We start from the raw sequence: 24410 nt of genomic DNA on the forward strand, positions 1-24410 counted from the left end.
AGCGCAACATGCAACAATTTCAAAGATTTTACAGAGTTACAGTTCATGTAAGGAAATCAGTCAAAATTCCCACGGGGGGCCAGTATGAAAATGTATGCACTCACTAACTGTAAGTCGCTCTGGATAAGAGCATCTGCTAAATGACTAAAATGTAATACCTTTAAAAAAGGTAGGGGCGTGGATCAGAAGTTCAAAAGTTTGGGGTCACTTAGAAATGTCCTTTAAATGTCCATTAAAATAACATAAAATTGATCAGAAATACAGTGTAGACATTGTTAATGTTGTAAATGGCTATTGTAGCTGGAAACGACAGATTTTTTATGGCCCATTATCAGCAACCATCAGTCCTGTATTCCAATGGCACGTTGTGTTTTCTAATACAAGATTATCATTTTAAAAGGCTAATTGATCATTAAAAAAAATGTTTGCAATTATGTTAGCACAGCTGAAAACTGTTGTGCTGATTAAAGAAGCAATACAACTGGCCTTCTTGAGACTAGTTGCCAGGGGACAAAATCACAGCGCCAATAGAGAAGGGGTGGCAATCCTCACCCTCCATACTAAGCCAGCTGGATGACAGAGGTGCGTCATCCAGCCAAAACGTAACAGCATGGAGGTTAGCGGCCCAATAGTAAAATATAAAATTTGGGAGAGACAATACTCCTTCCATGTTGGATTTACAGAGGTGTTTTTTTTTTTTTTTTTTTTTACATATCCTGTGTGTTTTATAATCCCAGATGAATGGATTGATAATTAAGTCCAGTTGTTTATGACAGGACTTAGGTATGAATACCAGGATGTTCTGGAATAGGTAAAGTAGCTGTGGGAGGAAGACCATTTTAATGGCATTAATTCTTCCAAGCAGGGAAATTGGGTTGAGTTCTCCAAAATTGTATGTTTACCTTTGAGTTTTTGCATCAGAGAGGGGAAATTCTCTTTAAATAGAGAGGAGTATTGTTTGGTAACTGCAATTCCTAGATAGGTACATTTATCTGAAGATAACGTAAATGGAAGAAGTTCTAACCAAGAGGGGTTTTGCAACCGTATGGGCATTAATTCGCTCTTGTTCCAATTTATTCTATATCCCGAGAAGGTACCAAACAGGTTAATCAAATCAAGAATAGCTGGAATACTAGATTGAGGTTCCGTTACATAGAGGAGAATGTCATCTGCGTATAGAGAAATCTTATTTAGAGTATCTTTAGTATTATAGCCGTGTATTGTTGCGTGAGATCTGATCGCTTGAGCGAGAGGTTCAATCACTAGAGCAAAAAGTAAAGGCGACAGCGCACAACCCTGCCTTGTCCCTCTATAAAGGTTAAATCGGAGTGACAATGGTTGGTTAGTGAGTATTCTCGCACAGGGGTTACTATATACACTGCTCAAAAAAATAAAGGGAACACTTAAACAACACAATGTAACTCCAAGTCAATCACACTTCTGTGAAATCAAACTGTCCACTTAGGAAGCAACACTGATTGACAATAAATGTCACATGCTGTTGTGCAAATGGAATAGACAACAGGTGGAAATTATAGGCAATTAGCAAGACACCCCCAATAAAGGACTGGTTTTGCAGGTGGTGACCACAGACCAATTCTCAGTTCCTATGCTTCCTGGCTGATGTTTTGGTCACTTTTGAATGCTGGCGGTGCTTTCACTCTAGTGGTAGCATGAGACGGAGTCTACAACCCACACAAGTGGCTCAGGTAGTGCAGCTCATCCAGGATGGCACATCAATGCGAGCTGTGGCAAGAAGGTTTGCTGTGTCTGTCAGCATAGTGTCCAGAGCATGGAGGCGCTACCAGGAGACAGGCCAGTACATCAGGAGACGTGGAGGAGGCCGTAGGAGGGCAACAACCCAGCAGCAGGACCGCTACCTCCGCCTTTGTGCAAGGAGGAGCACTGCCAGAGCCCTGCAAAATGACCTCCAGCAGGCCACAAATGTGCATGTGTCTGCTCAAACGATCAGAAACAGACTCCATGAGGGTGGTATGAGGGCCTGACGTCCACAGGTGGGGGTTGTGCTTACAGCCCAACACCGTGCAGGACGTTTGGCATTTGCCAGAGAACACCAAGATTGGCAAATTCGCCACTGGCGCCCTGTGCTCTTCACAGATGAAAGCAGGTTCACACTGAGCACATGTGACAGACGTGACAGAGTCTGGAGACACCGTGGAGAACGTTCTGCTGCCTGCAACATCCTCCAGCATGACCGGTTTGGCGGTGGGTCAGTCATGGTGTGGGGTGGCATTTCTTTGGGGGGCCGCACAGCCCTCCATGTGCTCGCCAGAGGTAGCCTGACTGCCATTAGGTACTGCGATGAGATCCTCAGACCCCTTGTGAGACCATATGCTGGTGCGGTTGGCCCTGGGTTCCTCCTAATGCAAGACAATGCTAGACCTCATGTGGCTGGAGTGTGTCAGCAGTTCCTGCAAGAGGAAGGCATTGATGCTATGGACTGGCCCGCCCGTTCCCCAGACCTGAATCCAATTGAGCACATCTGGGACATCATGTCTCGCTCCATCCACCAACGCCACGTTGCACCACAGACTGTCCAGGAGTTGGCGGATGCTTTAGTCCAGGTCTGGGAGGAGATCCCTCAGGAGACCATCCGCCACCTCATCAGGAGCATGCCCAGGCGTTGTAGGGAGGTCATACAGGCACGTGGAGGCCACACACACTACTGAGCCTCATTTTGACTTGTTTTAAGGACATTACATCAAAGTTGGATCAGCCTTTAGTGTGGTTTTCCACTTTAATTTTGAGGGTGACTCCAAATCTAGACCTCCATGGGTTGATAAATTTGATTTCCATTGATAATCTCTGTGTGATTTTGTTGTCAGCACATTCAACTATGTAAAGAAAAAAGTATTTAATAAGATTATTTCATTCATTCAGATCTAGGATGTGTTATTTTAGTGTTCCCTTTATTTTTTTGAGCAGTGTAGAAGCTGGATCCATTTTATGAACCCATCTCCAATATTACATTTCGGTAGGATCTTAAATAGATAGGACCACTCAACTTGGTCAAAGGCCTTTTCGGCGTCAAGAGATATAACGGCAAGGTCCACGTTGGGTAACCTCTGAGAATGAATGATGTTGAAGAGGTGCCTGAGATTGAAGAATGAGTTTCTGTTAAAGCCGGTCTGGTCCGAATGGACCAATTTTCCAACAAAAGTGCTAAAACTGTTAGGAAGAGTTTTTGCTAAGATCTTTTGGTCTGTATTGAGGAGAGATATTGGTCTGTATAACCGTACTCCTTCCGGATCTTTACAATTTTTATGTATAACTGTAATAACCGCCTCATCCAAAGTAGGTGGGAGAGCTCCATCCTCATTGGCCTGAACAAACAGTTTGTGCAGGTAGGGAGAGAGAATGTTGCTGAATGTTTTATAGAATTTACCAGGGAATTCATCTGGGCCCGGGGTCTTGCCACTCTTTAGAGATGTAATTGTTTCTTGAATTTCTCAGAGAGATATTTCCTTATTCAGGAAGTTAGAATCTTACTGGTTCAGGGCAGGCAGATTACAGTCCTCCAAAAAGTTTTGCATACTTAAAGTGTTAGGATCTGCTTTAGATGTATATAGAGTCTCGTAAAACTGACAGAATCGGTCATTGATGTCCTTGGGGGAAGTGAGTAATTCCCCAGTTACAGATTTAACTTGGTGAAACATTCGGTCACGCTCAGTTTTTAATTGTTGTCTGGCAAGTAATTTGTGCAGTTTGTCACCAAACTCAAAATGTTTTTGCTTGGTATAGAGAAAAGATTTAACAATTTTAGCTGAGAGAATCCGATTATATTCAAATGTTTCTCCATAGATGGATGACTAGCATTCTCCCTATCCAGTAGGTGAATTTGTCCCTCCAATTCTAGTAATTTATCTCTGCTTTGCCTTCTCCTGGTAGCCTGAAAGGAGATGATACAGCTTCTCAAATAAGCCTTCAGTGTTTCCCACAATACTGCTGGGGATGTCTCTGTGTTGTCATTGGTATCAAAGATGTTCACAGAATTTCGGTTCTGTGAGGAGTTGAGGATTAAACCTCCAGACCCTCTCGCTTGATACGATGTCACCCATTCTCAGGGAAAAGGTGAGTGGACTGTGGTCAGAGATTATAATATCATGATACCTCACATTACAGGTATAAGGGAGTAATTTAGCATCAACCCAAAAAATAGTCAATTCGGGTATAAATATTGTGAAAATGAGAGTGAAAGGAGGATTGCCTAATATCAAATAAGTTAGAATTTTTGATATAGGTATTCAAGAATTCGCTCGAATAGAAGGTAGGGGTGGTCGGGTAGAGGATCTATCCAAATATTGGTCTAGCACACAGTTAAGGTGTTGAGTATTTGTACTCAAAACTTTAACACCAAAGTAAAGTGCTAGTGAGATGAACTTGTTGTCTCAATAATTAAATCATATTTCATACTTGCCTGTTTTACACATGGAGAAAGAAGACACAGGAGATAAGTCAGTTTTCCAGTCAGTTTCTTTCTCTTTTTGCTTGTAGAGGAACTTCGTGTGCACTATACCCTAACCCTAACGCTACTGCAGCTTCCCCTAGTGGTACACACTGGATAACATTGTTTACATTGGAGGTGCTGTATATGGAAAAACTCAAATAAAAACAACCAATACAAAAAGAGAATATAGAATTCTTAGCCTAGCGGTTAAGAGCGTTGGGCCAGTAACCAAAAGGTTTCTGGTTCGAATCCCTGAGCTTACTAGGTGGGAAATCTGTCTGTGTCCTTGAGCAAGGTACTTAACGTAATTGCTCCTGTAAGTCGCTCTGGATAAGAGCGTCTGCTAAATGACTAAAATTTTAATGTAAAGATTAGAAAAAGATAAGTCTTTTTGATTCAATTTTTGAAGAAATTGTTTGTATACTTTCTTTTCTATGCTATATTGCATTAGTCTTGGAACCTGACTGTTTCTGCATTTAAACAACATTGTTGCCCCAAATAGAACCAGGTTGTTGTAGTGTTTTTGACAGTGGTGTAACCTCTGACCTTTGACCTTTATCTGTGTGTAACAGAATACCCCCAACACTACGACAGCAACAACGGACAGCACAGCGGCGACGGGCGGCCGTTTCAAACTGGACATCCTGAAGAACAAGGCCAAGAGCTCTCTGACCAGCTCACTGGAGAACATCTTCTCACGGGTACTACCACAATGTCTGTCTCTGTCTTTCACTCTATAGGTCTCTATTTATTGTTCTCTTCCTCTCTCCCTATCTCTATCTCTATTATGTCTGTCATTCTGTCCATCTCCCTCACTGTCTCTGTCTTTCTCGCTCTCTATCAGCCGGTCTCTTTCGCTGTTTCCCCTCCTTACCTCCCCTTCTCTTTCTGTCTTTTTCTGTGTCTGATCAAATCCCTAGAGAATATCCTCTCAAGGTTTCCAAATATCTGTGTCTTGTGGCTCCCTGTCTCTTGTCTATGTATTTTTCTTTGTCATGGACATCCATGAATCAGAGACCTTTGCTGCCACCTGTTACTATTGTAAAGACATTTCCTAAGAATACAGTGCATTCAGAAAGTATTCAGACCCTTTTACTTTTTCCACATTTTGTTACGTTACAGCCTTATTCTAAAATTGATTAAGTACATATTTTCCCTCATCAATCTACACACAATACCCCATGATGACAAAGTGAAAAGAGGTTTTTAGAAATATGAGCAAATTTATTAAAAATATAAACAGAAATGCCTTCTTTACATAAGTATTCAGACCCTTTGCTATGAGACTCGAAATTGAGCTCAGGTGCATCCTGTTTCCATTTATCATCCTTGAGATGTTTCAACAACTTGATTGGAGTCCACATGTGGTAGATTCAATTGATTGGACATGATTTGGAAAGGCACACACCTGTCTATATAAGGTCCCACAGTTGACAGTGCATGTCAAAGCAAAATCAAGCCATGAGGTCGATGGAATTGTCCATAGAGCTCAGAGACAGGATTGTGCACAGATCTGGGGAAGGGTACCAAAAAATGTCTGAAACATTGAAGGTCCCCAAGAACACCACCAAGACTCTTCTTAGAGCTGGCCGCCCGGCCAAACTGAGCAATCGGGGGAGAAGGGCCTTGGTCAGAGTGACCCGATGGTCACTGACAGAAGCTCCAGAGTTCCTCTGTGGAGATGGGAGAACCTTCCAGAAGGACAACCATCTCTGTATAACTCCACCAATCAGGCCTTTATGGTAGAGTGGCCAGACGGAAGCCACTCCTCATTGAAAGGCACATGACAGCCCGCTTGGAGTTTGCCAAAAGGCACCTAAAGGACTCTCAGACCATGAGAAACAACATTCTCTGGTCTGAAAAGAAGACTTGAGAAAAAAAAAAAAAATGTCAATATCACATTTACATAAGTATTCACACACTTTACACAGTACTTTGTTGAAGCACCTTTGGCAGCGATTGCAGCCTCGAGTCTTCTTGGGTATGACGCAACAAGCTTGGCACACCTGTATTTGGGGAGTTTCTCCCATTCTTCTCTGCAGATCCTCTCAAGCTCTGTCAGGTTGGATGGGGAGCGTCGCTGCACAGCTATTTTCAGATCTCTCCAGAGATGTTCAATCGGGTTCAAGTCCGGCTCTGGCTGGGCCACTCAAGGACATTCAGAGACTTGTCCCGAAGCCACTCCTGCGTTGTCTTGGCTGTGTGCTTAGGGTCATTGTCCTGTTGGAAGGTAAACCTTCGCCCCAGTCTGAGCCCCAGTCCTGAGCGCTCTGGAGCAGGTTTTCCTCAAGGACCTCTCTGTACTTTGCTCCGTTCATCTTTCCCTCGATCCTGACTAGTCTCCCTGTCCCTACCGCTGAAAAACATCCCCACAGCATGATGCTGCCACCACCATGCTTCACCGTAGGGATGGTGGCAAGTTTCCACCAGACGTGAAGCTTGGCATTCAGGCCAAAGAGTTCAATCTTGTTTTTATCAGACCAGAGAATGTTGTTTCTCATGGTCTGAGAGTCCTTTAGGTGCCTTTTGGCAAACTCCAAGTGGGCTGTCATGTGCCTTTCAATGAGGAGTGGCTTCCGTCTGGCCACTCTACCATAAAGGCCTGATTGGTGGAGTTATACAGAGATGGTTGTCCTTCTGGAAGGTTCTCCCATCTCCACAGAGGAACTCTGGAGCTCTGTCAAAGTGACCATCGGGTTCTTGGTCACCTCCCTGACCAAGGTCCTTTTTCCCCGATTTCTCAGTTTGGCCGGGCGGCCAGCTCTAAGAAGAGTCTTGGTGGTTCCAAACTTCTTCCATTTAAGAATTATGGAGGCCACTGTGTTCTTGGGGACCTTCAATGCTGCAGACATGTTTTGGTACCCTTCCCCAGATCTGTGCCTCGACACAATCCTGTCTCGGAGCTCTACGGACAATTCCTTCGACCTCATGGCTTGGTTTTTGCTCTGATATGCACTGCCAACTGTGGGACCTTATATAGACCGGTTTGTGCCTTTCCAAATCATGTCCAATTAATTTACCACAGGTGGACTCCAATCAAGTTGTAGAAACATCTCAAGGATGATCAATGGAAACAGGATGCACCTGAGCTCAATTTAGACTCTCATAGCAAAGGGTCTGAATACTTATGTAAATAAGGTTTTTCTGTTTTTAAATGGGCAAACATTTCTCAAAACCGGTTTTTGCTTTGTCATTATGGGGTGTTGTGTGTAGATTAAAGAGGAAAAACATTAATTTAGTCTATTTTAGAATAAAGCTGTAACGTAACAAAATGGGGAAAAAGGTTTAGGGTTAGGGTAGCAGTTTGGAACTCGTTAGTGAGTGTTGCAACCGAGGACAGACGATATTTACACACTACGCGCTTCAGCACTCGCCGGTCCTGTTCTTTGAGCTTGTGTGGCCTACCACTTCACGGCTAAGCCGTTGTTGCTGCTAGGCATTTCTACTTTACAATAACAGCACTTACAGTTGACCGGGGCAGCTCTTGCAGGGCTGAAATTTGACAAACTGAGTTGTTGGTAAGGTGGCATCCTATGACTGAGCCATGTTGAAAGTCACTGAGCTCTTAAGTAAGGCCATTCTATTGCCAATGTTTGTCTATGGAGATGGCATGGTTGTGTGCTTGATTTTATACACCTGTCAGCAACGTGTGTGGCTGAAATAGCCGAATCCACTAATTTGAAGGGATGAACACATACTGGCTTTAAAGCATTATCCAAATCCATAGCCATACTGTGTCTAGGAAATCCAAAGTTCCAAAGGATGGGCCTAATATAATCTATAAGAGGTCATACAATACGTTTTTTAGTGATTCCTATGTTGAAGATGTAAATAACATTTGCTGGTCTGCGGTGTGTAATGAGGAGCAACCAGATGCTGCACTTGACACATTTATGAAATTGCTTATTCCAGTTACTAATAAGCATGCACCCATTAAGAAAATGACTGTAAAAACTGTTAATTCCCTGTGGGTTGATGAGGAATTGAAAAATGGTATGCTTGAGAGGTATGAGGCAAATAAGTCTGGCTGCACAACCGATTGGCAAACATACTGTAAATTGAGAAATCATGTGTGACTAAACTGAATAAAAAGAAAAAGAAACTGTACTATGAAACAAAGAATAATAATATGAAGAATGATAGTAAAAAGCTTTGGAACACCTTAAATGAAATGTTGGGCAAAAAGACAGACTTGGCTCCATCATTCATTAAATCAGATGGCTCATTCTTCACAAAACCCACTGAAATTGCCAACTACTTTAATGATTTTTTCATTGGCAAGGTTAGGAACAACAAATTCTGAACCTACACATCCATGCATAACTGACCAAATTATGAAAGACTAGCATTGTAATTTTGAATTCTGTAAAGTGAGTGTGGAAGAGGTGAAAAAGTATTGTTGTCTATCAACAATGACAAGCCACCTGGGTCTGACAACTTGGATGGAAAATTACTGAGGATGATAGCGGACGATATTGCCACTCCTATTTGCCATATCTTCAATCTAAGCCTACAGGAAAGTGTGTGCCCTCAGGCCTGGAGGGAAGCAAAAGTCATTCCGCTACCAAAGAATAGCAAAGCACCCTTTACTGGCTCAAACAGCCGACCAATCAGCCTGTTACCAACCCTTAGTAAACTTTTGACCAAATAAAATGCTATTTCACAGTAAACAAATTAACAGAATTTCAGCACGCTTATAGGGAAGGGCATTCAACATGCACGGCACTTACACAAATGACTGATGATTGGCTGAGAGAAATGTATACTAAAAAGATTGTGGGAGCTGTTTTGTTAGACTTCAGTGCAGCTTTTGACATTGTCAATCATAATCTGCTGCTGGAAAAACGTGTTTGTTATGGCTTTACATCCCTACATTATTGTGGATAGAGAGTTACCTGTCTAATAGAACACAGATGGTGTTCTTTAATGGAAGCCTCTCCAACATATTGTAATACAGGTAGTCAGGCATTTCCCAGAGCAGCTGTCTGGGCCCCTAACTCTTTTCAATCTGTACTAATGACCTGCCACTGGCTCTGAGTAAAGCCTGTGTGTCTATGTATGCTGATGACTCAACACTATACACATCAGCTTCCACAGCAAGTGAAATCACTGCAACACTTAACAACGAGCTGCAGTCAGTTTCAGAATGGGTGGACAAGAAATAAGTTAGTCCTAAATATTTCAGAAACTAAAAGCATTGTATTTGGGACAAATCATTCACAAAATCTTAAACCTCAACTACATCTTGTAATGAATAATGATCAAATTGAGCAAGTTGAGAAGACTAAACGGCTTGGAGTAACCCTGGATTGTAAACTGTCATGGTCAAAACATATTGATACAACAGTAGCTAAGATGGGGAATGGTCTGTCCATAATAAAGTGTGGCTCTGCCTTCTTAACAACGCTATCAGCAAGGCAGGCCCTAGTTTTGTCGCACCTGGACTACTGTCTAGTCGTGTGGTCAGCTGCTACAAAGAGGGACTTAGGAAAATTACAATTGGCCCAGAACAGGGCAGCACGGTTGGCCTTTAAATGTACACGGAGAGCTAACATTAATAAATACTTGTCAATCTCTCCTGGCTCAAAGTAGAGGAGAGATTGACTTCATCACTACTCGGATTTGTGAGACGTATTGACATGTTGAGCTGTCTGTTTAAACTACTAGTACACAGCTCGGACACCCATGCATACCCCTCAAGACATGCCACCAGAGGTCTCTTCACGGTCCCCAAGTCCAGAACAGACTATGGGAGGCGCACAGTACTACATAGAGCCATGGTTACATGGAACTCTGTTCCACATCAAGTAACTCATGCAAGCAGTCAAATTAGATGAAGAAACCCCAGATAAAAATACACCTTATAGAACAGCAGGGACTGTGAAGTGACACACACACAGGCACAGACACATGCACACACACATGATAACATACACACTATACACATGGATTTTGTGTTGTAGAAATGTGGTAGTAGAGGAGTGGGCTGAGGGCACACACTTAATGTGTTGTGAAATATGTTGTGGAATGTATTGTAATGTTTTTAAAATTGCATAACTGCCTTAATTTTGTTGGACCTCAGGAAGAGTAGTTGCTGCCTTGGAAGCAGCTAATGGAGATCCATAATAAATACAAATACAAATCCCTAACCTTGACCCTATCATCACCCCTAATCTTAACCTTAAAGCCAACCCTAACCCCAGTCCTAAACCTATTCTAGTCTCTTACCCCCGACACTATAACTTCACTGCTAGATCTGCCGGTTGAATATCCACACCCTAAACAAAATGTTATCATGGGTTAACATGGTTTAATTATTTAATTATTTATAGGAGGTTTACTTCGTAATCTTCTTAAATTTGGTTAGAGTTCGGGTGGAATATTGAAATTGTCCAATTTATGTGAGAACTCACTTGTCAATTGCTATCAGGCTCAGGGACAAGTTTTTGACATTCCACGTCAGCAAAATATTGAACCCGTTTGAAATCAGGTTCAGTTATGTAACGTGCGGCTCACAAAAAGTTCACATTCACATCAATAATATTTATCTCTTGTCTCCTCAGGGCGCCAACCAGATGAGAGGTCGCTTGGGAAGCATGGGAAGCATGGGGGGGAGCTTTGAGAGAGTGAGTATTCCGTATGGAATGTGAAAATTCCCAGAGCATCTCACTCGATGGTAGTAGTCTCTCTCTCTCTCTCTCTCTCTCCCCCTCTCTCTCTCTCTCCCTCTCTCTCTCTCTCTCTCTCTCTCTATTTTCTCTCTCTATTTTCTCTCTTTCTCCCCTCTCTCACTTCCCCCCTCGCTGTCTTCTCCACTCTCTCTCTCTCTCTTCCCCCCTCTCTCTTTCTCTCTCTCTCTCTCTCTCTCTCTCTCTCTCTCTCTCTCTCTCTCTCTCTCTCTCTCTCTCTTTCTCTTTCTCTTTCTCTCTCTCTCTCTCTCTCTCTCTCTTGAGGAAAAGATGAATGCACTAACTGTAAGTCACTCTGGATGTCTTCACTATTATTATACAATGTAGAAAATAGTAAAAATAAAGAAAAACCCTTGAATGAGTAGGTGTCCAAACTTTTGACTGAAACTGTAGGTCCATTATCTTTTCTACATATTTAAGTTTAGACTTAAAGCATTTTCCCATCCCAATGTATACTGTATACACTACTGGTCAAACGTTTTAGAACACCTGCTCATTCAAGGGTTTTTCTTTATTTTACTATTTTCTACATTGTATAATAATAGTGAAGACATTAAAACTATGAAATAACACATATGGAATCATGTAGTAACCCAAAATGTGTTAAAAAGATTATTCAAAGTAGCCACCCTTTGCCTTGATGACAGCTTTGCACACTCTTGGCATTCTCTCAACCAGCTTCAGGAGGTAGTCACCTGGAATGCATTTCAATTAACAGGTGTGCCTTCTTAAAAGTTAATTTGTGGAATTTATTTCCTTCTTAATGCTTTTGAGCCAATCAGTTGTGTTGTGACAAGGTAGGGGGTGGTATACTGAAGATAACCCTATTTGGTAAAAGACCAAGTCCATATTATGGCAAGAACAGCTCAAATAAGCAAAGAGAAACAACAGTTGATCATTACTTTAAGACACGAAGGTCAGTCAATCCGGAAAATGTCAAGAACTTTGAAAGTTTCTTCAAGTGCAGTCGCAAAAACCATCAAGTGCTATGATGAAACTGGCTCTCATGAGGACCGCCACAGGAATGGAAGACCCAGAGTTACCTCTGCTGCAGAGGATAAGCTCTTTAGAGTTACCAGTCTCAAAAATTGCAGCCCAAATAAATGCTTCACAGAGTTCAAGTAACAGACACATCTCAACATCAACTGTTCAGAGGAGACTGTGTGAATCAGGCCTTCATGGTCGAATTGCTGCAAAGAAACCACTACTAAAGCACACCAATAAGAAGAAGAGACTTGCTTGGGCCAAGAAACAGGAGCAATGGACATTAGACCGGTGGAAATGTGTCCTTTGGTCTGGAGTCCAAATTTGAGATTTTTAGTTTCAACCGTGTGTCTTTGTGAGACGCGCTGTGGGTGAACGGATGATCTCTGCATGTGTATTTACCACCGTAAGGCATGGAGGAGAAGGTGTTATGGTGTGGGGGTGCTTTGCTGGTGACACTGTCTGTCATTTATTTAGAATTCAAGGCACACTTAACCAGCATGGCTACCACAGCATTCTGCAGCGATACGCCATCCCATCTGGTTTGGGCGTACTGGGCTATCATTTGTTTTTCAACAGGACAATGACCCAACACACCTCCAGGCTGTGTAAGGGCTATTTGACCAAGAAGGATGTGATGGAGTGCTGCATCAGATGACCTGGCCTCCACAATCACCCGACCTCAACCAAATTGAGATGGTTTGGGATGAGTCGGACCGCAGAGTGAAGGAAAAGCAGCCAACAAGTGCTCAGCATATGTGGGAACTCCTTCAAGACTGGAAAAGCATTCCAGGTGAAGCTGGTTGAGAGAATGCCAAGAGTGTACAAAGCTGTCATCAAGGCAAAGGGTGGCTACTTTGAAGAATCTCAAATATATTTTGATTTGTTTAACACTTTTTGGGTTACTACATGATTCCATATGTATTATTTCATAGTTTTGATGTCTTCACTATTATTCTACAATGTAGAAAATAGTAAAAATAAAGAAAAACCCTTGAATTAGTAGGTGTTCTAAAACCTTTGGTAGTGTATACAGTGGGGGTAAAAAGTATTTAGTCAGCCACCAATTGTGCAAGTTCTCCCACTTAAAAAGATGAGAGAGGCCTGTAATTTTCATCATAGGTACACGTCAACTAGGACAGACAAAATGAGATTTTTTTTCTCCAGAAAATCACATTGTAGGATTTTTTATGAATTTATTTGCAAATTATGGTGGAAAATAAGTATTTGGTCAATAATAAAAGTTTCTCAATAATTTGTTATATACCCTTTGTTGGCAATGACACGGGTCAAACGTTTTCTGTAAGTCTTCACAAGGTTTTCACACACTGTTGCTGGTTTTTTGGCCCATTCCTCCATGCAGATCTCCTCTAGAGCAGTGATGTTTTGGGGCTGTCGCTGGGCAACACGGACTTTCAACTCCCTCCAAAGATTTTCTATGGGGTTGAGATCTGGAGACTGGCTAGGCCACTCCAAGAACTTGAAATGCTTCTTACGAAGCCACTCCTTCGTTGCCCGGGCGGTGTGTTTGGGATCATTGTCATGCTGAAAGACCCAGCCACGTTTCATCTTCAATGCCCTTGCTGATGGAAGGATGTTTTCACACAAAATCTCACGATACATGGCCCCATTCATTCTTTCCTTTACACCAATCAGTTGTCCTGGTCCCTTTGCAGAAAAACATGATGTTTCCACCCCCATGCTTCACAGTAGGTATGGTGTTCTTTGGATGCAACTCAGCATTCTTTGTCCTCCAAACACGACGAGTTGAGTTTTTACCAAAAAGTTCTATTTTGGTTTCATCTGACCATATGACATTCTCCCAATCCTCTTCTGGATCATCCAAATGCACTCTAGCAAACTTCAGATGGGCCTGGACATGTACTGGCTTAAGCAGGGGGACACGTCTGGCACTGCAAGATTTGAGTCCCTGGCGGCGTAGTGTGTTAATGATGGTAGGCTTTGTTACTTTGGTCCCAGCTCTCTGCAGGTCATTCACTAGGTCCCCCGTGTGTGGTTCTGGGATTTTTGCTCACCGTTCTTGTGATCATTTTCACCCCATGGGGTGAGATCTTGCGTGGAGCCCCAGATCGAGGGACATTATCAGTGGTCTTGTATGTCTTCCATTTCCTAATAATTGCTCCCACAGTTGATTTCTTTAAACCAAGCTGCTTACCTATTGCAGATTCAGTCTTCCCAGCTTGGTGCAGGTCTACAATTTTGTTTCTGGTGTCCTTTGACAGCTCTTTGGTCTTGGCCATAGTGGAGTTTTGAGTGTGACTGTTTGAGGTTGTGGACAGGTGTCTTTTATACTGATAACAAGTTCAAACAGGTCCCATTAATACAGGTAACGAGTGGAGGACAGAGGAGCTTCTTAAAGAAGAAGTTACAGGTCTGTGAGAGCCAGAAATCTTGCTTGTTTGTAGGTGACCAAATACTTATTTTCCACCATAATTTGCTAATAAATTCATAAAAAATCCTACAATGTGATTTTCTGGATTTCTTTTCCTCAATTTTTCTGTCATAGTTGACGTGTACCTATGATGAAAATTACAGGCCTCTCTCATCTTTTTAAGTGGGAGAACTTGCACAATTGGTGGCTGACTAAATACTTGTTTTCCCCACTGTATATATATTTTTACACTGTTTGGATTTAGGCGACCCCAAAAAATGCTTAGGGGTTCCGCCCAAGGATTACAATGGCAGAAAAATACCTGACATGTATTCTGGACAGGGGCGCAACTTTCACTGGGGACGGGGGGGACATGTCCCTCCACATTCTGAAATTGCATTTTTGTCTCCCCCAGTTTTATCATTGGAATGTGATACAAAACGAGGCAACGGTGTGGTGTACTTTAGGACCATTTGGACGCCTCCAAGCGGTCGGGTAGGCTGTTTGGAGTGTTTATCCCCAATACAATAAAAACAATAATGTCACCCCCACTTCTAAAACCAAAGTTGCGCCTCTGATTCTGGCCCCCAACATGGTTCCCTTCTCACACAGCGTGTCTTGACGCATGAATATTCCCAAGTTTTCCAGCATTTTTCCTACGTTTATTTTCCAACGCAGCCTGGACGGTTGTTTGGTGGCGGAGTGGTCCCCTCTAGTGTCACAGGGATGCAAAATGTGGGATGGTGGTGTGATGGTGACCCTCTGGCCGTGCGTGTTTGTCTCTGGGAGTCTATGTGTACGTGTGCGTGCATGCATGCTTTTGTGCGTCTATGTTTTTGTCTATCTTTGTGTCTGTATCTGTGTATGTCTCTGTGTGGTGTGCCCCTGGCCCTGTGTTTTCAGCTGAGTAAGGCCTCTACTATGAACTAAGGACAGTCTCCGGATACAGGGGCCAGGGCAGGAAACAGAGACGGGATGTGTCCAGCTCTGAGTCTGCTGAGCAATGCCTCAATACTTCCTCTACACTCCCTTGTAAACAGGCCTATACTAGCCTCTTCACAATGTGTTACGGGCCTAGTCCCAAACCAAACAAACGTACCTCTGAGTCGTATCCCAAAGCCCTTGTTGGTCTGTCGCAGAGCTAAATGGACGGACTAGGTTTGAGGAACATAGGAATAATTCCACCCCCAACCCCTCTGCAAGCTATGTGGAGTTACTGAACCAGCATTGATTTAACCTTTATTTAGGCAGGGGAGACCAATTGAGGCCAAGGTATCTTTTTCAAGGTAGCCCTGCATTTTTCTTACATGTCAGATGTGCGAGAGGGAGTCGGCAACGGCGTAAGGGTTTGGTTTGGAACAGAGCTGTGTAGGGCCTCCCCTCCTGTAATGTGATGCAGTGAATCACAGGGTGCAGCCTATTAGAGTACAATAGATGAGTGGAGCAGCATGGGGAGGCACAGGGGCGGCAGGGAGTAGGACTAAGAGAGTTGGAGTGTATGGAGTCGAACCAGTGGAGTCTTACCCTATTGAGCGAGTGAGGACACTTGCTAGTAGTAAGTAAGTGCAGACCTGTTGGCTTTGGTATGGAGTGTGGAAGTTGTATTGCTAGTAATTGCTTTTCGGAATCAGATTGGATTTTATGCAGGATTTGTTATGTATCATAGCAGCAAGTTTTGCATTCTAGCTGTGTGCACCTCAATGCATTCTCCAGAGTCTAGAGTCCACCCCATGCAACACTATTCTGGTCTCAGATCTGTTTGTGCTGTATAGCCAAATCCTGTATGCCAAAGACAATAGGAGTTGGCTATACAGCACAAACAAATCTGGGACCTGGTTAATGCAACAGATGGTATGGGGTCAGGAAGTTTATTAATGGTCTCAGGTGTACATTGCAAGTCATAATTATCTTCATCATCCTCATCTTCATCACTCTGTCCCCTCAAGGCGGACGACTCTCCCGGTGACTCCCCGCCAGGCACACCCCCTGGTTTCCCTGACGACGACCCGGATGCCCTCCAGTTCCGGCGGCGTGCCCACACCTTCAGCCACCTGCCCGTGAAGAAGCGCATCTCGTTCAACGACGCGCCCACCCAGGGAGTCCAGCAGGGGGGCACTGGTACCCACAGCAAGGCCCTGCTCCGCAGGCAGCAGTCTGTCAACCCCGAACTACTGCAGAGCAGGTAAACACACACACACAGAAACAACATGACCCAACAGGACATGACACGAACCACACCACAACACACAGACAACGCAACACACTTCACTTCCTGTTATCCCTATGTCACTTACTTCCCATGTGACTAGAATGAGATAAAGATGGATGAGACGGAGATTATGTCACAAAAGTGCAAATGTCCTGACCCCAATTGTTTAGTTTGGTTCTATTCAGTTCCAGTAATTGGGAGTTCCATTTACAGTGCCTTCAGAAAGTATTCATACCCCTTGACTTATTCCACATTTTGTTGTGTGTGTTACAGACTGAATTCAAAATGGATTAAATATATATTTTTTTCTGTATCTACACACAATACCCCATAATGACAAAGTGAAAACAGGTTTTAGAAATGTTTGCAAATTTGTTGAAGATGAAATACAGACATTTCCAATTTACATAAATATTCACACCCCTGAGTCAATACTTTGTAGAACCACCTTTGGCGGCGATTACAGCTTTGAGTCGTTTTGGGTATGTCTGTATCTGCTTTGCACATCTGTATTTGGGGATTTTCTTAGATTCTTCCTTGCAGAGTTTCTCATATTCTGTTAAGTTGGATGGGGAGTGGCAGTGAACTGCAATCATCAAGTCACAGATTTTCAATGGGATTCAAGTCTGGGCTTTGGATCGGCCATTCAAGGACTTTAACATTGTTCAGAAGCCATTCCAGCTTTGCTTTGGCTGTATACTTGGGGTCATTGTCCTGTTGGAACGTAATTCTTCGCCCCAGTCTAAGGTTGTTTGCACTCTGAAGCAGGTTCTCATCAAGGATTTGCCTGTATTTAGCTCCATACATTTTTCCCTCTATCCTTACCAGTCTCTCAGTCCCTGCTGCTGAAAAGCATCCCCGTAGCATGATGCTGCCACCACCATGCTTAACGGTAGGGATGGTGTTAGATGGGTGATGAGCTGTGCCTGGTTTTCTCCAGACATGGCTCTTTGCATTCAGGCCAAAGAGTTACATTCTTGTCTCATCAGACCACAGAATCGTTTTGCTTATGCTTTGTCTTTCACGTGCCTTTTTGCAAACTCCAGGCGTGCTGTCATATGCCTTTTTCTCAGGAGTGGATTCCGTCTGGCCACTGTCCCATAAAGCTCAGATTGGTGAAGTGCTGTATAGACTGTTGTCCTTCTGGCAGGTTCTCCCATCTCAGCCAAGGAACTCTGTAGTTCTGTCAGAGTGGTCATTGGGGTCTTGGTCACCTCCCTGACCAAGGTCCTTCTTTCCCGGATGCTCAGTTTGGCCGGACGGCCAGCTTTAGGCAGAGCTGGGTAGTTCCATATTTTTTCAATTGCCCAATGATGGAGACCACTGTGCTCTTGGAAACTTTCAACACTCTAGAAATTGTTTTATACCCTTCCCCAGATATATGGCTCATCACAGTTCTATCTCGGAGACCTACAGACAGTTCCTTCGACTTCATGATATAGTTTCTGCTCTGAGATGCAATGTCAACTGTGGGACCTTATACAGACAGGTGTGTTTCTTTCTAAATCATCCAAACAGTTGAATTGGCCACAGGTGGACTCCAATCAAGTTGTAGTGACATCTCAAGGATGATCAAAGGAAATTGGATGCACCTGAGCTCAATTTGGAGTGTCAGCAAAGGGGTGTGAATACTTATGTGAATTAGATTTCTGTATTTCCTTTTCAATAAATCTGCCCCCCCAAAAAATAACAAAATAAATGTTTTCACTTTGTCATTATGGGGTATTCCGTGTAGATGGGTGAGAGAGAGAAAAAAAGTAATCCATTTTGAATTCAGGCTGTAACACAACAAAATGTGGAATAAGTCCAGGGGTATGAATACTTTCTGAAGGCACTGTAGCACCGTGCACAGACGTAGAAATTGAGTGACTATTCTATTTATTCTATTTCTATGTGTGTAGATGCAGATCTACTTTATGTAGAAGCTTCTCTCATTCTAGCCTGGGGATTTGCCCTAGTGAACTGTTGTGTATACAGTATCTTGTGATGAGGAAACATGCTTTATTTGTGATGTAAATAAGATTGGCATAGGACCTTTTATAAAATAGCACCTCATATTGTACCTCATATGTGGAATATGTTCTTTAAGGGCTAGTGGTAGCAATGACACATTGACAGTTGTGGAAGTTTTACAACAACAAAGAAGTTACTTTAAACAACCAACACTGTTTTTCCCCTCGGACATCATTGCACACGCGATAGAACAGCAGAGTATTTACTGTAAAAAAAAATGCACTCCTACATTGCATCTACAAACGAAAACAATAACAAATGTACTGGGATGAACATTGGCACTGTTTCTCCTTATGCAGATTTCAGCTTTAAGACGCTATAACTAACTGTCATGGAAAATCCACACTAATGAGTGTGTCACTAACTGAGAAATAATTTATGCACCAATCATCTGTTCTACATCAACAATGTAATCTATTTTACATTCTTCAATTTCATATTATGTGATTGGCTTTCCCACCATAACAGATGTGATTTGATTCCCTTTAAACGAGTCATTCAGGTCTAGTTTTCACTGATTAACATTATTTTTCACACTCACAACACAAAAAACTAACACAACCAACAGAACAGACCCTACAAACACAGTCAACATCATAATGTCACGTAAGTGGCTCATTTTGCATCCAGACCACATTTATTCCACAATAACCTTGGTTTCTTTATTTTTAACACCATCCCAGCCCCATGTCCTACTTGAGAACGCGAAGCGTCTTGGAGAGCGAGTCCAACTTCAGTCTCCCCTCCTCTTTCTCCGCTCCTACTTACCTGAAAAGCTTTTACCAGGGTTCCCTCGGTTCCATGGGGTCTTTGGCCGACACCGGGGCCCTCTGGAGGTGAGAGGGGGTGCATGCTCGCCCCCCTGCTTTGACCACACCTCAATTACCGGCCAGGGATGGCAGAGAAAATGGGAGGGGGGGTTGGTTGGGGGGCATGTTTTGTCGGCGGGATGGCAGCACCAGTTATTCGTTGCGACCACCTAAATCTTTTAACATGCTGCTTTTCTTCCCTGCCTACAGTGGGGGGAAAAAGTATTTAGTCAGCCACCAATTGTGCAAGTTCTCCCACTTAAAAAGATGAGAGAGGCCTGTAATTTTCATCATAGGTACACGTCAACTATGACAGACAAATTGAGAAGAAAAAAAATCCAGAAAATCACATTGTAGGATTTTTTATGAATTTATTTGCAAATTATGGTGGAAAATAAGTATTTGGTCAATAACAAAAGTTTCTCAATACTTTGTTATATACCCTTTGTTGGCAATGACACAGGTCAAACATTTTCTGTAAGTCTTCACAAGGAAAATAAGTATTTGGTCACCTACAAACAAGCAAGATTTCTGGCTCTCACAGACCTGTAACTTCTTCTTTAAGAGGCACCTCTGTCCTCCACTCGTTACCTGTATTAATGGCACCAGTTTGAACTTGTTATCAGTATAAAAGACACCTGTCCACAACCTCAAACAGTCACACTCCAAACTCCACTATGGCCAAGACCAAAGAGCTGTCAAAGGACACCAGAAACAAAATTGTAGACCTGCACCAGGCTGGGAAGACTGAATCTGCAATAGGTAAGCAGCTTGGTTTGAAGAAATCAACTGTGGGAGCAATTATTAGGAAATGGAAGACATACAAGACCACTGATAATCTCCCTCGATCTGGGGCTCCACGCAAGATCTCACCCCGTGGGGTCAAAATGATCACAAGAACGGTGAGCAAAAATCCCAGAACCACACGGGGGGACCTAGTGAATGACCTGCAGAGAGCTGGGACCAAAGTAACAAAGCCTACCATCAGTAACACACTACGCCGCCAGGGGACTCAAATCCTGCAGTGCCAGACGTGTCCCCCTGCTTAAGCCAGTACATGTCCAGGCCCGTCTGAAGTTTGCTAGAGTGCATTTGGATGATCCAGAAGAGGATTGGGAGAATGTCATATGGTCAGATGAAACCAAAATATAACTTTTTGGTAAAAATGCAACTCGTCGTGTTTGGAGGACAAAGAATGCTGAGTTGCATCCAAAGAACACCATACCTACTGTGAAGCATGGGGGTGGAAACATCATGCTTTGGGGCTGTTTTTCTGCAAAGGGACCAGGACGACTGATCCGTGTAAAGGAAAGAATGAATGGGGCCATGTATCGTGAGATTTTGAGTGAAAACCTCCTTCCATCATCAAGGGCATTGAAACGTGGCTGGGTCTTTCAGCATGACAATGATCCCAAACACACCGCCCGGGCAACGAAGGAGTGGCTTCGTAAGAAGCATTTCAAGGTCCTGGAGTGGCCTAGCCAGTCTCCAGATCTCAACCCCATAGAAAATCTTTGGAGGGAGTTGAAAGTCCGTGTTGCCCAGCGACAGCCCCAAAACATCACTGCTCTAGAGGAGATCTGCATGGAGGAATGGGCCAAAATACCAGCAACAGTGTGTGAAAACCTTGTGAAGACTTACAGAAAATGTTTGACCTGTGTCATTGCCAACAAAGGGTATATAACAAATTATTGAGAAACTTTTGTTATTAACCAAATACTTATTTTCCACCATAATTTGCAAAGAAATTCATTAAAAATCCTACAATGTGATTTTCTGGATTTTATTTTCTCATTTTGTCTGTCATAGTTGACGTGTACCTATGATGAAAATTACAGGCCTCTCTCATCTTTTTAAGTGGGAGAACTTGCACAATTGGTGGCTGACTAAATACTTTTTTCCCCACTGTATATATATTTTTACACTGTTTGGATTTAGGCAACCCCAAAAAATGCTTTCACACATTTTGTTGTTTTTTTATTTTTCATTTGTATTAACCCATCCACCTCTTCGGAGGACACTTTTTTTTTTTTTACAGCTTTTCTGCTACATATACATACATTTTACATATACATTTTACATACAGTACATAGTACTTTTATAGACTGTACAGCAATCACTTAACAATAATACATTACCAAACATAAACTCTTTAATCCCACCCCTCAGCCACTCTCAGCCCATCCCACCTATCACCATAGACTATCCTCGTTTGCTTTCCATGTGCCATATATTTTTCAGTTGTGCTGTGATGTTTTGCATACATTTTTAACCTTTCTAATCGCATAGTATCCGCAGATTGTGAGCTAAAGATGAAAACCTTTCCTACGAGTATTATTGATTGATTGACTACGGCCTTCCAAGTGAATGTTGTGATTTTTTTTACCATTCTTGAACCTGTGACCAGAAACAAGCTACATAGGGGCAATAACAGAATAAATGATCTAGTGATTCTGACTCTTCGCAGCAAAATCTTGTTCTGATAGCCTAAATTTAAAATGGATTCAATTGAGATTGTTTGTCACTGACCTACACACAGTAACCCATAATGTCAAAAGTGGAATTATGTTTTTAGAAATTTTAACAAATTAATAATAAATGAAAAGCTGAAATGTCTTGAGGTTATCAGTATTCAACCCATTTGTTATGGCAAGCCTAAATAAGTTCAGGAGTAAAAATGTGTTTAACAAGTCACATAATAAGTTACATGGACTCACTCTGTGTGCAATAATAGTGTTTAACTTGAATTTTTAATGACTACCTCATCTCTGTACCATACACATACACAATCCCTTAAAGTGCTTAAGATGGTTTTAGTGTTAACTCACCCTATCCAACATCATTATGCACCATGGCGGCCTTTTGCCCTGCACCACCTGTATTATGTCTATAGGGCACTAAAAGGGATTGATTGTGAATAGATCTGTCTCCTTCATTTTGCTCTCCTGGGTGCAGTTCATTAGGGCACACTGCAGCTAAATGTTGTGCTACTGAAAACGAAAACAAGCATTCCTTATTGGACAAGTTCAGACTTCCTGTTTCACTCTGTTTCTGAACATTTTCTTCAGTTTCGTGCCTACTGAACACTACCCTGGTTCACTCGGCCTAGAAACCAGGAATTCCCCTTTTAAATTCTCCCAGCTCCATTCGACATCTACATTCCCCACATGAGGTGACACATCTAGACATTTTCATAAAGGTTAACATTTCCATTCTGAAATGTGAATCGTCCCTCATGGACTCACCTTCAGATGATCAGTTACTCCAGTGAACTCTCTCATTCTCGCGCTCTTTTGCTCTCTCTCAACAGTCAAATCCCTCTGGCCGTCGAGTGTTCTTAATGTTACAGCCAATGGTAGTTAATTAGCTAGGTACAGATCTAGGATCAGCTTCTCCTCCCCCAATCCTAACCTTTAGTGGGTCAAATGCAAAACTGTGTCTAGGAGGCCTACTCCTGGGGTGTGTTAATTAGGTCCCAAATGGAAGAATACTGACTGAAACACTAGTTTTGGTTTACATTCACTATATATTGCACTACTGTTGCACAATAGGGTGCCATTTTGGACAGAGCCATAGTCTTGAAATAGATCAATCAGCTTCCTAACCCTGTTCTCCTCTCCCCCATCAAACACAACTTCTTTCCCAAGGAAATGATCCAAACAGCCATGTAACAATGGCTGCCTCTGTGTCCTGATGTTTTCTCTTGTTTTATGTACTAATTATGGATCTACTGTACTAATTTCTGCTTTATTAATCAATATTTGTGTGAATCGGTCTTCAGTCAATGTTTTTTCTATTGTGAAGTGTTCCTTTTAGGTTTGTCTTGATGGTTTAATCACACACCCTTCTGCAGTACAGACAGAGAGATTATGTTGATTAGCAGTCTGTATAAGGTTTTCTCTCTGTCTCAGTATGGCAATTAGGAGTGTGTGTGTGTGTGCCTGCGTGCGTGCGTGCATGTGTACTTTAGTTGGGATAGGCTAGCTCGAATTGCGTTTCCACTGCCTCCAGGAAATAGAAATGATGTAATGTTGCTAGGTAGCCAATATGTGACTGTGCAGCTGGCTTTGCTAATGTTGCTAGCTAGCTGGCAAGATGTTGAATAATTTGATACACCCTCACCATCCTGTAACTAACGTTACCCCTTACTCCTGCCAGTGCCAGCCAGACTCAGAGCCATGTATTTAACTTGCTAACGTTAGCTAGCTAGCCAAATGGTTACCATTGTCATTAGCATAACAGGCTAGCTAGCTAGCTTAATTCCTACCTTGCTTGCCATGGAATTTGCTATTAGCTAGATAACCAAGCAAACCAGAAGACAGGTTTGATATGATGTAGCTAGCTAGCTTTCAATGCGACCTGGCCAGCTAAAGTTAATGCTAGCTCACGTTAGCAAGCTAGCTTGTTTCAACTCTGATTTGCATGCTAACGTTAGGTAGCAAGCATTCGAGGGCTGACTGTTCTCATAAAAGTGAATAGTGTAGTGCAAAAATAAATGAAGGATCCAGCTATGGTGGTAATTCGTGGCATGTCTGACTACTGCAGTACTGCTTGTCCATGTGCTAGCAAACAGCAACAAGCCCAGGTGAGCTAGCTAAAAGTGGTGTCAGCATCCAGTTATGATCAGCTAGCTGGTGGTTGCATCAAAACGGCGTCACCAGCCCGAATTCTAATCTGAAATATCAGCTGCGCTTTCCCTCGACCCAGCTCGAATTTGAGAATTCCATTCGAGCCAGCTCGAATTTTGTCCTAATTTTAAGTGCCAGTGGAAACGAGGCTTCAGTAGACCGTCTCGGTTACCAGAAAATCTGCACCTAGCGTGTTGATTTTATAACAGGCCATTTCA

General features: G+C 42.7%; 1 protein-coding gene across 1 annotated transcript in view; it reads left to right on the plus strand.

Annotated features, from left to right (window-relative positions):
• LOC121546305 (TBC1 domain family member 4-like) overlaps positions 1-24410 on the plus strand; it is a 154233-nt gene that overhangs the window by 63056 nt on the left and 66767 nt on the right. Inside the window, exons 10-12 of the mRNA XM_045212896.1 lie at positions 5041-5169; positions 11032-11094; positions 16480-16715. Of these exons, the coding sequence (XP_045068831.1) occupies positions 5041-5169; positions 11032-11094; positions 16480-16715 (428 nt within the window). The remainder of the gene's footprint in view (positions 1-5040; positions 5170-11031; positions 11095-16479; positions 16716-24410) is intronic.

Source organism: Coregonus clupeaformis, unplaced genomic scaffold (genome assembly GCF_020615455.1).
Source record: "Coregonus clupeaformis isolate EN_2021a unplaced genomic scaffold, ASM2061545v1 scaf0061, whole genome shotgun sequence".
NCBI classification, from domain to species: domain Eukaryota; kingdom Metazoa; phylum Chordata; class Actinopteri; order Salmoniformes; family Salmonidae; genus Coregonus; species Coregonus clupeaformis.